At 46.6% G+C, this 17,272-nt stretch overlaps 1 protein-coding gene across 4 annotated transcripts in view; it reads left to right on the forward strand.

The window, feature by feature from the left end:
* The window catches only part of LOC138801675 (integrin alpha-M-like), an 84,351-nt gene extending 67,235 nt beyond the window's left edge, over nt 1-17,116 (forward strand). For 3 of the 4 annotated variants that reach the window (XM_069984732.1, XM_069984735.1, XM_069984733.1), the window contains 5 exons: nt 2,915-2,998; nt 3,942-4,055; nt 15,624-15,728; nt 15,807-15,917; nt 15,985-17,116. In XM_069984732.1, the coding sequence (XP_069840833.1) occupies nt 2,915-2,998; nt 3,942-4,055; nt 15,624-15,728; nt 15,807-15,917; nt 15,985-16,113 (543 nt within the window). In that variant the 3' untranslated portion in view covers nt 16,114-17,116. Of the gene's footprint in view, nt 1-2,914; nt 2,999-3,941; nt 4,056-11,909; nt 11,985-15,623; nt 15,729-15,806; nt 15,918-15,984 lie in introns of those variants that run through there. The other variant, XM_069984736.1, reaches the window with a different exon arrangement.
* Nucleotides 17,117-17,272: the final 156 nt, after the last annotated feature.

Consider the following 17,272-nt stretch of genomic DNA (forward strand, 5'->3'; position numbering starts at 1 on the left):
CCTAACATAACAACCCTCATACACTAAACCCCGACCACCTACCTAACATAACAACCCTCATACACTAAACCCCGACCACCTACCTAACATAACAATCCTTATACACTAAACCCCGACTGCCTACCAAACCCCAGCAGCCATAAATACCTACCTATCCCAGCAACCCTCATACACTAACCCCGACCACCTACCTATCCCAGCAACCCTCATATACTAACCCCGACCACCTACCTATCCCAGCAACCCTCATACACTAACCCCGACCACCTACCTATCCCAGCAACCCTCATACACTAGCCCCGACCACCTACCTAACATAACAACCCTCATACACTAAACCCCGACCACCTACCTAACATAACAATCCTTATACACTAAACCCCGACCACCTACCTAACATAACAATCCTTATACACTAAACCCCGACCACCTACCTAACATAACAACCCTCATACACTAAACCCGACCACCTACCTAACATAACAACCCTCATACACTAAACCCGACCACCTACCTAACATAACAATCCTTATACACTAAACCCCGACCACCTACCTAACATAACAATCCTTATACACTAAACCCCGACTGCCTACCAAACCCCAGCAGCCATAAATACCTACCTATCCCAGCAACCCTCATACACTAACCCCGACCACCTACCTATCCCAGCAACCCTCATACATTAACCCCAACCACCTACCTATCCCAGCAACCCTCATACACTAACCCCGACCACCTACCTAACATAACAATCCTTATACACTAAACCCAGACTGCCTACCAAAGCCAGCAGCCATAAATACCTACCTATCCCAGCAACCCTCATACACTAACCCCGACCACCTACCTATGCCAGCAACCCTCATACACTAACCTCGACCACCTACCTATCCCAGCAACCGTCCTACACTAACCCCAACCACCTATCTATCCCAGCAACCCTCATACTCTAACCCCGATCACCTACCTATCCCAGCAACCTTCATACACTAACCCCGACCAGCTACCAAACACCAGCAACCCTTTCACTAATCCTGCCTATCTATCCCAGCAACCCTCATACACTAACCCTGACCGCCAACCTATCCCAGCAACCCTCATACACTAACCCTGACCACCTACCTAACCCAGCAACCCTCATACACTAACCCCGACCACCTACCTATCCCAGCAACCGTCATACACTAACCCTGACCACCTACCTAACCCAGCAACCCTCATACACTAACCCTGCCTATCAATCCCAGCAACCGTCATACACTAACCCTACCTAACCCAGCAACCCTCATACACTAACCCTACCTGACCCAGCAACCCTCATACACTAACCCTGCCTATCTATCCCAGCAACCCTCATACACTAACCCTACCTGACCCAGCAACCCTCATACACTAACCCTACCTGACCCAGCAACCCTCATACACTAACCCTGCCTATCTATCCCAGCAACCGTCATACACTAACCCTGCCTATCTATCCCAGCAACCGTCATACACTAACTTTACCTGACCCAGCAACCCTCATACACTAACCCTACCTGACCCAGCAACCCTCATACAATAACCGACACTGCCCACCTAACCCAGCAACCCTCATACACTAACCCTGCCTATCAATCCCAGCAACCGTCATACACTAACCCTACCTAACCCAGCAACCCTCATACACTAACCCTACCTGACCCAGCAACCCTCATACACTAACCCTGCCTATCTATCCCAGCAACCCTCATACACTAACCCTACCTAACCCAGCAACCCTCATACACTAACCCTACCTAACCCAGCAACCCTCATACACTAACCCTACCTATCTATCCCAGCAACCCTCATACACTAACCCTACCTATCTATCCCAGCAACCGTCATACACTAACCCTACCTAACCCAGCAACCCTCATACACTAACTCTACCTGACCCAGCAACCCTCATACACTAACCCTACCTAACCCAGCAACCCTCATACACTAACCCTGCCTATCTATCCCAGCAACCCTCATACACTAACCCTACCTGACCCAGCAACCCTCATACACTAACTCTACCTGACCCAGCAACCCTCATACACTAACCCAGCAACCCTCATACACTAACCCTGCCTATCTATCCCAGCAACCCTCATACACTAACCCTACCTGACCCAGCAACCCTCATACACTAACTCTACCTGACCCAGCAACCCTCATACACTAACCCAGCAACCCTCATACACTAACCCTACCTAACCCAGCAACCCTCATACACTAACCCTACCTATCTATCCCAGCAACCCTCATACACTAACCCTACCTATCTATCCCAGCAACCCTCATACACTAACCCTACCTATCTATCCCAGCAACCCTCATACACTAACCCTACCTGACCCAGCAACCCTCATACACTAACCCTACCTATCTATCCCAGCAACCCTCATACACTAACCCTACCTATCTATCCCAGCAACCCTCATACACTAACCCTACCTAACCCAGCAACCCTCATACACTAACCCTACCTGACCCAGCAACCCTCATACACTAACCCTACCTATCTATCCCAGCAACCCTCATACACTAACCCTACCTAACCCAGCAACCCTCATACACTAACCCTACCTGACCCAGCAACCCTCATACACTAACCCTACCTGACCCAGCAACCCTCATACACTAACCCTACCTGACCCAGCAACCCTCATACACTAACCCTACCTGACCCAGCAACCCTCATACAATAACCGACACTGCCCACCTAACCCAATAACCCTTATACACCACCTGCTAATAGCCTAGGAGTTGGTAGATAGATGTAATGTAATCTCGCATAGACGCGTGGACAGGTCTGGTGACTTGGCGTCGGTAGGATAAGTGTCCATTGCCCCCCATGTACCCTGAGAGTACAATCCTGTTCTTCTTTGTTCCCTTCCAGACAGAAATTTCCACCTGTTCCAAGATGGAGGAAACATCAGGAGAGGAAAACTTTCAAAAACTGATAAAAATGAATCCTGTTTTAGTAAGTATCAACACACTGTTATGTCTGCGCCTGTTCAGACCTCAGTGCGGCATAGACGCCGCTATTGGCCATGATTCAGTGTGCATGTATCCTACCAGTGATGTGATTGACAGGTTCCACTATACCGTCCAGCTTCTTCTGCTAGCCTAGCCTGGCTGCAGATGGCTTACACCAGGGGGGGGGGGGACAGCTGGAGGGCCGAAGGTTCCCCATCCCTGGCTTAGACAGTAGCGATGGACAGTTCCTTCTATACCCATCTCCCTTCCGTGTCAGTCTTTGGGGTCTGGATGTCAGAGGGCCGGTCCAATCACACCCTGGACCGTGACTCTGACATCACATAGGAAATCCTCCTGTGCTCTGGGACGGCGCTTGCTATATACTCTTATAGCTGGTGCTTCTGCTGGGACTGCTTGGGGTCCTTCTGACTTCAGAATTTGCCGGCTGTTCTTCTACCGTTCTGCTATTTCCAGTTTGACCCACATCTGCCTTACTATTCTTTATTGAATATCTTGTCTTGTTTAGAGGGTTAGGAAGATACGACCAGGGTGAATAGGTGGGGAAGATATGACAGTGAGCCCCCCAGCTGTCTCTATCTACCTACTTACCCATCCCACCCTAGGTGCTCGGTGACAGCTGGACGACGTTACCAGGTAAGTGAATGAGATCAGACGGGCAACCACAAGTAGGCAGATACAGGGCAAAGTGTAGAGAGGAGACCGGGAGAGGACTGTACTGAGGGCTGAACAGGTGCGGACACCTACACAACCATCCCAAGAAATCCAGCTGTACGATTCATACACCACTCCAATGCCAGCACCCCCTTCCATGGAAAGAATCTGAAAGAATCCGCTAATATTATCAAATCTTGTAAGACCACCTTGTCATGTAATATATGCTAGGTCAGGGGCCACACCTTACATACACCACTTATCTCCATCCACAGAACTGCTTGGTTGGGACGTGTGTCAGAATAACCTGCGACATCAGGGATCTGGACTGTGACACATCAGTGACCTTCACCATTAGTGGAACCGTGACCACAGACTGGAGCACACAGGTGAGGAGACAGAGCCGGGGGGGGGGGGGGGGGGGGGGGGGGGGTATCATAAAGAACGTACATCATACACTAAAGCCAACCTAGGAAGAGCAAGCCGGAAGCTTATGGACGAAAGTACTATAATACTGCCCCCTATATACAGGAATATAACTACTATAATACTGCTCCTATATACAGGAATATAACTACTATAATACTGCTCCTATATACAGGAATATAACTACTATAATACTGCTCCTATATACAGGAATATAACTACTATAATACTGCTCCTATATACAGGAATATAACTACTATAATACTGCCCCTATATACAGGAATATAACTACTATAATACTGCTCCTATATACAGGAATATACTACTATAATACTGCTCCCTCTATACAGGAATATACTACTATAATACTGCTCCTATATACAGGAATATACTATTATAATACTGCCCCCTATATACTGGAATATACTACTAGAATACTCCCCCTATATACAGGAATATACTACTATAATACTGCTCCCTATATACAGGAATATAACTACTATAATACTGCCCCCTATATACAGGAATATAACTACTATAATACTGCTCCTATATACAGGAATATAACTACTATAATACTGCTCCTATATACAGGAATATAACTACTATAATACTGCCCCTATATACAGGAATATAACTACTATAATACTGCTCCCTATATACAGGAATATAACTACTATAATACTGCTCCCTCTATACAGGAATATACTACTATAATACTGCTCCTATATACAGGAATATACTATTATAATACTGCCCCCTATATACTGGAATATACTACTAGAATACTCCCCCTATATACAGGAATATACTACTATAATACTGCCCCCTATATACAGGAATATAACTACTATAATACTGCCCCGTATATACAGGAATATAACTACTATAATACTGCCCCTTATATACAAGAATATAACTACTATAATACTGCTCCTATATACAGGAATATAACTACTATAATACTGCTCCTATATACAGGGATATAACTACTATAATACTGCCCCCTATATACAGGGATATAACTACTATAATACTGCTCCTATATACAGGAATATACTACTATAATACTGCTCCTATATACAGGAATATACTACTATAATACTGCTCCTATATACAGGAATATACTACTATAATACTTCCCCTATATACAGGGATATAACTACTATAATACTGCTCCCTATATACAGGAATATACTACTATAATACTGCTCCCTATATACAGGGATATAACTACTATAATACTGCCCATATATACAGGAATATAACTACTATAATACTGCTCCCTATATACAGGGATATACTACTATAATACTGCTCCCTATATACAGGAATATAACTACTATAATACTGCTCCTATATACAGGAATATACTACTATAATACTGCTCCTATATACAGGAATATACTACTATAATACTGCCCCTATATACTGGAATATAACTACTATAATACTGCTCCTATATACAGGAATATACTACTATAATACTGCTCCTATATACAGGAATATACTACTATAATACTGCTCCTATATACTGGAATATAACTACTATAATACTGCTCCTATATACAGGAATATACTACTATAATACTGCCCCCTATATACAGGAATATAACTACTATAATACTGCTCCTATATACAGGAATATAACTACTATAATACTGCTCCTATATACAGGAATATAACTACTATAATACTGCTCCTATATACAGGGATATAACTACTATAATACTGCTCCTATATACAGGAATATAACTACTATAATACTGCTCCTATATACTGGAATATAACTACTATAATACTGCTCCTATATACAGGAATATACTACTATAATACTGCTCCTATATACAGGAATATACTACTATAATACTGCTCCCTATATACAGGAATATACTACTTTCCTCTTCGGCTACGGCAGCACATATGGGTCTTCAGTACCCACTGACCCCACTCCAGGACCGCCCACCTAGATCTTAAATTAGAATAAAAAAAGGTTAGAACCCATCCTATAGGCTGGAGACAGCCTGATTACCCTTAAATATCCACACCTAAGGAACCACAATCGTGTTTTTTTCAGTCCTCTGATCCTTCTGGTGCTATGCACCTCCAGGCTGCCCACCTCTCCACCGTTCAGGTAAGTTATATCTCTCTCTTTTTAGGTACAAGTCATTCTAGGTTGTGCGGGGCATAACTCCACCAAATATTATTTAGGTTATGCTGATACCGGTGCGGGGACCCGGTCATGCATTTTTACATACGCTATGCTAATACCGGTGCGGGGTCCCGGTCATGCATTATTACATATGCAATACTAATACCGGTGCGGGGTCCCGGTGATGCATTTTACCAGTGGCTGTTGCTATGCTGTATACCGGTGCTGTGTCCCGGTTATGTTCCAATTACGGATGCCATGCTAATGCCGGTGCGGGGTCCCGGTCATGCATTATTATGGACGTTATGCTAATGCCGGTGCGGGGTCCCGGTGATGCATGTTTCCGGTCACTGATGTTTGGCTGATACCGGTGCGGTGTCCCGGTGTATGTTATTTTTTTCCAGCCACTATTACTATATGGATTCCAGTGATGAAAATATGTAGACTAAATGCAAGTATGTTTCTTGCTATGCATTATATCGCAGCCAGAGGGCCTGTTTTCTACTAGCCTGTATGCCAGGGTGATTTTCCAGTTATTACATGAGCCACTGTACTTATCATTGGTCCGTCAGCTGTCTTCGCTGCTTTGTGGCGTCACGTGGTCTGTCGGTCCGGTGCCTGCCGAGTCGGCGGCACTACGTGTCGCCGCGGATCCGGTGGAGGATGCGAGCGTCCTCCGCGTCATGACGCGCTTCCGGTCTGGCGTCCTCCGCGTCATGACGCGCTTCCGGTCTGGCGTCCTCCGCGTCATGACGCGCTTCCGGTCTGGCGTCCTCCGCGTCATGACGCACTTCCGGTCCAGCGTCCTCTGCGTCATGACGCGCTTCCGGTCCGGGGTCCTCCGCGGCATGACGCATTTCCGACCGGTTTTGCTGGTCCTCAGGCACCGGGAAGGGTGCCGGCTCTACGGCTTACATGATTGGCGTCCAGACAGCTTCCGGTTTGGGAGGTGGAGTATCTTGTTTTTTCTTTCATCAGGGCAGTTATTTAGTTTGGCTGGTATGGGTCACTAGGTCTCTGATGTACTAGGCAGCCGGGTGCTTCTGCCAGTAAGGTAATCATATGGTCCTTTCCTTCATTTAAAGCTTATTGGACGGCATGGTTAGTTAGTGTTTTTTTGTATGTTTATATGCAGATGTCAAGCCATTCTAGTAGGAAGAGAGCCTCTAAATCCAGGCACAGAATCTGTTCCATATGCAAGCAACCACTGCCAGATGATTCACCCAGCAATATCTGTGACCCTTGTACTGCTCAGTATGCAGAGTCTGCTCATTCCAGGCACTCCTCTAGACACTCATCCAGACATACAGATCACTATCCTGCCAGCCACAGGTGTACTCTGTGTCTCCGTACACTGCCTGCTGATTATCCTGACAATATCTGTAAAGGCTGTGCTCCTCCTAAGGAGTCTTCTGATCTGGTGTCTGAGGCCAGGAGATTCTTTGAATGGTTCAAATCTCATATGGAGGAAGCAGGGCCCTCTTCCCCTAAGAGACCCAGAATACAGTCCAGACATATTTATGATGATTCTGATGACAGCTATGAGTCGGATGTCAGTTCAGGATCTGACAAAATTTCGGAGGATTATTATCTGTTTAGGAAAGAAAAGGCAGATAAGTTAATTGACCATGTGAAGGGTTGTATGGAATCCAAGCAGTTGGAAGGGCAGGAGCAAGATAAGAATAACCTGTTTTATTTCCCAAAGAAACGCTCTTCTGTGTTACCAGGTCACCAACTGCTGAACACTATTATGGAGAAACAATGGCAAAAGCCAGATAAGCGCCTGGACCTTGGTTCAAGGTTTAAGGCGGTGTATAAGCTCGATCTGGCTATGTCTGAGGCCTGGGAGGGGCCGAGTAGTGTGGATGACGCCATTGCTAACCTGTCGAAAAAGTCTTATTTTCCCAGTGATGACTCCTCCATGTTAAAGGATGCCATGGACAGAAAGGCAGACACGTTCCTAAAGAGGTCCCATGTCAACATGGCCTCCCTAAGCAAGGCCTCATTAGCCTCTGTCCCTGTTGCTAGAGCCGTGAGAGTGTGGCTGAGTCACCTAGCCACGGATATCACAGACGGAGTTCACCGGGAAGATCTGTCTGAACAGGTAGCTACATTAAAGATGGCGGCCGAATATTTATGCGATTTCTCCTTGGATGCGGTCAAGATTGCTGCAAAGAATATGGCTCTGGCCAATGCGGCAAGAAGGGCGATCTGGATCAAGCCCTGGACAGGAGATGTGGCCTCCAAGTCGAACTTCTGTGCGTTGCCTTTTGAGCCCGGGAAACTGTTTGGGTCAAAACTCGACAAAGTGATGCAGCGGAATAAGAAGGATAATTCTCTGTCCCTGCCCACATCCTTCAGATACAGAAGGTATCGGAATTACCGTTATCAGAGAGGCCGAGGTTCCTTTCGCAGGCGCCAGGGACAGGACAGATCGGATCGGAGATTTCGAGGCAGATTCCAGGATAAGTCCCGAAGGAAGCAGCCCGATAATCCCAAGCAGGAGTTCTGACGCCAGGCCCCCTGTGGCTGTTGGGGCAAGGCTTCTGGGTTACTTTGCAGCCTGGCAGGCTGTTACCAGCGATCCTTGGGTCCTCAAGGTCATAAAGCAGGGTTATGCCCTAGAGTTTCAACACCTGCCCAGGGAGAGATTCATTTGCAACATTCAGGAATCCCGAATCTCGTCGCTTCTTCAGGAATTTGTCCGGAAAGACGCCATCGAGCCTGTTCCTGCAGGAGAAGAGTTCCAGGGGGTCTACTCTCGAGTATTCCCAGTTCCAAAGGCGGACGGCACTTGGCGTCTAATCATAGACCTAAGGTATCTGAACAAACACCTGGTCAAAACGAAGTTCAGAATGGACACCATCAGGTCAGTTTACAGTCTGGCTCAGGAAGGGGAGTTCATGGCATCGCTCGACCTGAAAGATGCGTACCTCCATATCCCGATTCAGGTGAAGTCCAGAAGGTTTCTCAGGCTTGCGCTAGCAGTTGGCAGCCGTGTACTCCATTATCAATTCAAAGCCCTACCATTCGGGTTATCCCCGTCACCAAGAATCTTCACGAAGGTGACGGTCGTGTTGGTAGCAGCTCTGAGGCTCCAGGGCATCAAGCTGGTACAATATCTGGACGACTGGCTTCTGATAGCCGCATCGGATCAGGCTCTCCGGGCGCATCTTCAGGTTGCCATCTCGCTTTTGCAGAAGGTGGGGTTCATAATAAACTTCCAGAAATCGGAACTTCTCCCCACAAACAGGATTCGTTTTCTGGGACTGATGGTGGATCTGAGGGTAATGAAGATTTTTCTTCCCCTGGAGAAGATGCAACGTATCAAGGGAGCCATTCTCCATCTGGTCCGGTCTCCCTCGGTTTCTGTGAGAACGGCTATGAGCGTTCTGGGCCTTCTGACGGCTTCTATAGAGGCGGTCCCCTGGGCCAAGAGCCATATGAGGAGTCTACAGAAAGAAATATTGCGCTTCTGGAACAGGGATCTGTCTGCTCTGAATCACAGAATCCAGATATCAACTACTGCTCGCAAGGACCTTCTATGGTGGACGGTGGACAGGAACCTGTTGGCCGGCAAGAGCTTTGTTTGGCAGAAACAGCTTGTCCTGACCACGGATGCCTCCCAGACCGGTTGGGGCGCCCATCTTCTGGGACATTGGACGCAAGGGGTTTGGCCAAAAACCATTACCAGGATGTCGTCGAACTACAGGGAGATGTTAGCCATCTACCTGGCATTAGTCCACTTCCAGCCGATGTTAGAGAACAAGTCCGTCCTCATTCAGACAGACAATGTAACCGCGAAATACTATATAAACAAACAAGGCGGTACACGCAGTTCATCTCTGCAGTCTCTTTGTGCAAAGATCATGCAGTGGGCAGAACCAGTGGTGATGACACTGTCAGCAGTGCACATCAAAGGCACTTTAAACTATCAAGCGGACTTTCTGAGTCGACAGAAGTTGCTCCCCGGAGAATGGGAGTTGAATATGAAATATTTCAGCATGCTGGCAGACAGGTGGGGCCTTCCCCAATGGGACTTAATGGCGACAAAGGACAACTGCAAACTGAAGAGGTTTTGCTCGCTCAGGAGGTGGGACTCTCCGGACATTTTAGATGCCTTCACAATGTCCTGGAAGAACAAGTTCATTTACATATTCCCTCCGGTTCCGGTCATTCCCAGGGTTCTAACAAAACTGCTGTTGGAGAAACCACGCACCATCATAGTGACTCCTTTCTGGCCACGCAGACCATGGTTTTCAGCCCTGTATCAGCTGTCTCAGGGCACGTACTGGACGTTTCCCCTCTATCCGGATCTGCTCCTCCAGAAGGGCTTCCATCACCCGCAGCTCAGCAAATTACATCTCACAGCTTGGTTCCTGAGGGGCTCCGACTGAAGAATTTAGGCTTATCAGACAAAGTTGTGACCACTCTCCTTTCTTCAAGAAAAAGATCCACTAATGCTGTCTACACAAAGCTATGGAAGAAATTCTCCTTCTGGCTTAAAGATACTGGTCATGTAATCTCTGTACCATCTATTCTACTGTTCCTGCAGGAAGGTTTCGAGAAGGGTTTGAAGGCCAACACCCTTAGAGTGCACATGACAGCTATAAATGCACATACAGACGGAGAATATGCCAATAATCCTCTCATCACCAGGTTCTTTAAAGGTCTAAAAAACCTCAGACCTTCAGTCCGTTCACCTGTTGCCACGTGGGACTTATGTCTGGTCCTCAACAAATTAACCCGACATCCATTTGAGCCACTAGAATCCATAGACTTGAAGTGGTTGTCCTTTAAAGTTTTGTTTCTCCTAGCGGTGACCTCCGCTAAGCGCCTAGGAGAACTTCAGGCCTTATCCTGCCGTTATCCGTATCTAAAATTCATGCCGGATGGTGTCCGGCTCAGGACTATGCCATCATTCATCCCTAAGGTGGCGTCGTCTGCCAATATAAACAAGGAAGTGTTTCTGCCTGATTTCTGTGCCAATCCGGCCTCTGAGGAAGAACAACGTCTGCAGCTTCTGGATGTCAAGAGAGCCCTGAAGTGTTATCTATCCCGGGTCCAGGAGTTCCGCAGGGATGAGAACCTATTGGTTTTGTTTGCTGGTCCTAGGAAAGGGTTAAAGGCCTCCAAAGATTCACTGGCACGCTGGATTAAGTGTACCATACTGGAAGCCTATGCCTCTGATGGATTGGATCCTCCTCATCCGCTGAAAGCACATTCCACCCGAGCGACGGCCACCTCCTGGGCGGAAAGGCAACAAGTACAGTTGATCGACATCTGTAATGCTGCATCCTGGACTACGTCATCTACGTTCATAAGGCATTACCGGCTTGACACTCAGGCAGGGGACCCAGCCTTCAGTACGGGAGTTCTGTCAGCAGCTCGTATGTCTACCTGATAACCCCCCCTTTTGTGTCTATTGCATATCCCATATGTGCTGCCGTAGCCGAAGAGGAAAGTGAAAATTTGTTTACTCACCTGTAATTTTACTTTCCTCGAGGCATTAGGCAGCACACTAACCCTCCCAATAAATTTTATTTGCATTGATGTTGTCTATTTTATTACACGATTGTGGTTCCTTAGGTGTGGATATTTAAGGGTAATCAGGCTGTCTCCAGCCTATAGGATGGGTTCTAACCTTTTTTTATTCTAATTTAAGATCTAGGTGGGCGGTCCTGGAGTGGGGTCAGTGGGTACTGAAGACCCATATGTGCTGCCTAATGCCTCGAGGAAAGTAAAATTACAGGTGAGTAAACAAATTTTCACTATAATACTGCCCCTATATACAGGAATATACTACTATAATACTGTTCCTATATACAGGAATATAACTACTATAATACTGCTCCTATATACAGGAATATACTACTATAATACTGCTCCTATATACTGGAATATAACTACTATAATACTGCTCCTATATACAGGAATATACTACTATAATACTGCCCCCTATTTACAGGGATATAACTACTATAATACTTCCTCCTATATACAGGAATATAACTACTATATACTGCCCCCTATATACAGGAATATAACTACTATAATACTGCTCCTATATACAGGAATATAACTACTATAATACTGCCCCTATATACAGGAATATAACTACTATAATACTGCCCTTATATACAGGAATATAACTACTATAATACTGCTCCTATATACAGGAATATACTACTATAATACTGCTCCTATATACAGGAATATAACTACTATAATACTGCTCCTATATACAGGAATATACTACTATAATACTGCTCCTATATACAGGAATATAACTACTATAATACTGCTCCTATATACAGGAATATACTACTATAATACTGCTCCTATATACAGGAATATAACTACTATAATACTGCTCCTATATACAAGAATATAACTACTATAATACTGCTCCTATATACAGGAATATACTACTATAATACTGCTCCTATATACAGGAATATAACTACTATAATACTGCTCCTATATACAGGAATATACTACTATAATACTGCTCCTATATACAGGAATATAACTACTATAATACTGCCCCTATATATAAGAAGACTCTGTAGCTAAGGTGTTTCTGGGCTCCTCTGGGGTGGGGCTATATTCTAGTAGTCCCTGTCCCCTATGATGGATGATGAGGATGATGGTGGATAATGATGATGGAGGATGATGATGATGGAGGATGAAGGATGAGGATGGATGATGCATGATGATGGATGATGACAGAGGATGATGATGATGATGGAGGGTGATGGATGGTGGAGGATGATGGTGATGGATAATGGTGGAGGATGATGATGAATGATGAGAGGATGATGATGGAGGGGGATGGATGGTGGAGGAGGATGATGGTGATGGAGGATGATGATGATGGAGGATGATGATGGTGATGGATGGTGGAGGATGATGATGATGGATAATGATGGAGGATGATGATGGATGGTGGAGGAGGATGATGGTGGAGGAGAATGATGGATGATGATGAATGATGGAGGAGGATGATGATGGATGATGATTATGAAGGATGATGATGGATGATTGATGATGGATAATGATGGAGGATGATGATGGAGGAGGATGATGATGGTGATGGATGGTAGAGGAGGATGATGATGGATGATGATGATGGAGGATGATGATGGATGAGGATGATTGATGATGGAGGATGATGATGATGGAGGATGATGATGGATGGTGGAGGAGGATGATGATGGATGATGATGGTGATGAATAAGGAGGATTATGGATGGCGGAGGAGGATGATGGATGATTATGGATGGTGCAGGAGGATGATGATGGAGGATGATGGATGATGGTGATGGATAAGGACTGTGGATGGCGGAGGAGGATGATGATGGATGATGCTGATAAATGATTATGGATGGTGCAGGAGGATGATGGATGGTGCAGGAGGATGATGATGGATGATTATGGATGGTGCAGGAGGATGATGATGGAGGAGGATGATGATGGAGGATGATGGATGATGATGGTGATGAATAAGGAGGATTATGGATGGCGGAGGAGGATGATGGATGATTATGGATGGTGCAGGAGGATGATGATGGAGGATGATGGATGATGGTGATGGATAAGGACTGTGGATGGCGGAGGAGGATGATGATGGATGATGCTGATAAATGATTATGGATGGTGCAGGAGGATGATGGATGGTGCAGGAGGATGATGGATGGTGCAGGAGGATGATGGATGGTGCAGGAGGATGATGATGGATGATTATGGATGGTGCAGGAGGATGATGATGGAGGATGATGATGATGGAGGATGATTGATGATGGAGGATGATGATGATGGTGATGGATGGTAGAGGAGGATGATGATGGATGATGATGATGGAGGATGATGATGGATGAGGATGATTGATGATGGAGGATGATGATGATGGAGGATGATGATGGATGGTGGAGGAGGATGATGATGGATGATGATGGTGATGAATAAGGAGGATTATGGATGGCGGAGGAGGATGATGGATGATTATGGATGGTGCAGGAGGATGATGATGGAGGATGATGGATGATGGTGATGGATAAGGACTGTGGATGGCGGAGGAGGATGATGATGGATGATGCTGATAAATGATTATGGATGGTGCAGGAGGATGATGGATGGTGCAGGAGGATGATGATGGATGATTATGGATGGTGCAGGAGGATGATGATGGAGGAGGATGATGATGGAGGATGATGGATGATGATGGTGATGAATAAGGAGGATTATGGATGGCGGAGGAGGATGATGGATGATTATGGATGGTGCAGGAGGATGATGATGGAGGATGATGGATGATGGTGATGGATAAGGACTGTGGATGGCGGAGGAGGATGATGATGGATGATGCTGATAAATGATTATGGATGGTGCAGGAGGATGATGGATGGTGCAGGAGGATGATGGATGGTGCAGGAGGATGATGGATGGTGCAGGAGGATGATGATGGATGATTATGGATGGTGCAGGAGGATGATGATGGAGGATGATGATGATGGAGGATGATTGATGATGGAGGATGATGATGATGGTGATGGATGGTAGAGGAGGATGATGATGGATGATGATGATGGAGGATGATGATGGATGAGGATGATTGATGATGGCGGATGATGATGATGGAGGATGATGATGGATGGTGGAGGAGGATGATGATGGATGATGATGGTGATGAATAAGGAGGATTATGGATGGCGGAGGAGGATGATGGATGATTATGGATGGTGCAGGAGGATGATGATGGAGGATGATGGATGATGGTGATGGATAAGGACTGTGGATGGCGGAGGAGGATGATGATGGATGATGCTGATAAATGATTATGGATGGTGCAGGAGGATGATGGATGGTGCAGGAGGATGATGATGGATGATTATGGATGGTGCAGGAGGATGATGATGGAGGAGGATGATGATGGAGGATGATGGATGATGATGGTGATGAATAAGGAGGATTATGGATGGCGGAGGAGGATGATGGATGATTATGGATGGTGCAGGAGGATGATGATGGAGGATGATGGATGATGGTGATGGATAAGGACTGTGGATGGCGGAGGAGGATGATGATGGATGATGCTGATAAATGATTATGGATGGTGCAGGAGGATGATGGATGGTGCAGGAGGATGATGGATGGTGCAGGAGGATGATGATGGATGATTATGGATGGTGCAGGAGGATGATGATGGAGGATGATGATGATGGAGGATGATTGATGATGGAGGATGATGATGGATGGTGCAGGAGGATGATGATGGATGATGATTATGATGATGGATGAGGAGGATTATGGATGGCGGAGGAGGAGGATGATGATGATGGATGGGATAGTTATGCGGACTGTTGCTTTCTGGTGTCAGACAGAAGTGAAGAGGATTTCCGTGCAGAGTTCGGCAGAGATCGTCTATGACAGTCAGAGATTCCGGCACCTTCTGCAGCAGGAGCAGCACTTCATCAGAGCTCAGGTAGCAGCCCCTGACATGTTGGGCAGGAGACCCCTCAGCTGCTGGACGAGCTTATATAACCCCCATTCTCCATTGCAGGCGAGGACGGTGCTGGAGCTGCGCCCTGTGTACAGCTACACCCCCCTGATCATCGGCAGCAGTGTGGGGGGGCTGGGGCTGCTGGCCGTCATCACCGCAGGGTTACACAAGGTAAGCAACCGCCCGCCCCACAGCAGCACACAGCATTTCAGGAGTGACCCCCCCCCTTTCCTTACAGCTGGGATTCTTCAAGCGTCACTATAAAGAAATGCTGGAGTCTTCAGAAGAAAGTGTCGTGATGTCACCAGAAAAGGCGGAGCCTGTGAGCAGAGGAGGAGGCGGAGCTCCGGCCTTGAACTACAACTAGATGATGTCAGAGGAGGCGGAGCTCCGGCCTGGAACTACAACTAAAGGATGATGTCAGAGGAGGCGGAGTTCCGGCCTTGAACTACAACTAAAGGATGATGTCAGAGGAGGCGGAGCTCCAGCCTGGAACTACAACTAAAGGATGATGTCAGAGGAGGCGGAGCTCCAGCCTGGAACTACAACTAAAGGATGATGTCAGAGGAGGCGGAGCTCCAGCCTGGAACTACAACTAAAGCATGATGTCAGAGGAGGCGGAGCTCCAGCCTGGAACTACAACTAAAGGATGATGTCAGAGGAGGCGGAGCTCCAGCCTGGAACTACAACTAAAGGATGATGTCAGAGGAGGCGGAGCTCCGGCCTGGAACTACAACTAGATAATGTCAGAGGAGGCGGAGCTCCGGCCTGGAACTACAACTAGATAATGTCAGAGGAGGCGGAGCTCCATCTATCTGTAATTCCGGCCTGGAATTACAGATAGATGTCGTCAGAGGAGGCGGAGCTCCGGCCTGGAATTAGATAGATGATGTCAGAGGAGGCGGAGCTCCGGCCTGAGTACTACACATAGATGATGGTGTTAGAAGAGGAGGCGGAGCTCCGGCCTGAGTACTACACATAGATGATGATGTTAGAAGAGGAGGCGGAGCTCCGGCCTGAGTACTACACATAGATGATGTTAGAAGAGGAGGCGGAGCTCTGGCCTGAGTACTACACATAGATGATGTTAGAAGAGGAGGCGGAGCTACGGCTTGAGTACTACACATAGATGATGATGTTAGAAGAGGAGGCGGAGCTCTGGCCTGAGTACTACACATAGATGATGTTAGAAGAGGAGGCGGAGCTACGGCTTGAGTACTACACATAGATGATGATGATGTTAGAAGAGGAGGCGGAGCTCCGGCCTGAGTACTACACATAGATTATGATGTCATATACAAAAATCTCCTTTATTATAATTATTATCTGTGAATCATCTGGGTGCAAAAATAAGCAGAGTATTTCTGTACAAGTGCAGCGCGGCCTCTGATTGGTCAGTGTAACGCAGAGGGAATGCTGGGAAGACAGCAATAGGACGACCACTGTGACATCATACATGGCTCCTCCCCCCCACACTACAACCCCCATCCTCTGCCTCTCCACTGTGACATCATACATGGCTCCTC

This window comes from Dendropsophus ebraccatus, chromosome 9, assembly GCF_027789765.1.
Source record: "Dendropsophus ebraccatus isolate aDenEbr1 chromosome 9, aDenEbr1.pat, whole genome shotgun sequence".
Taxonomy (NCBI): domain Eukaryota; kingdom Metazoa; phylum Chordata; class Amphibia; order Anura; family Hylidae; genus Dendropsophus; species Dendropsophus ebraccatus.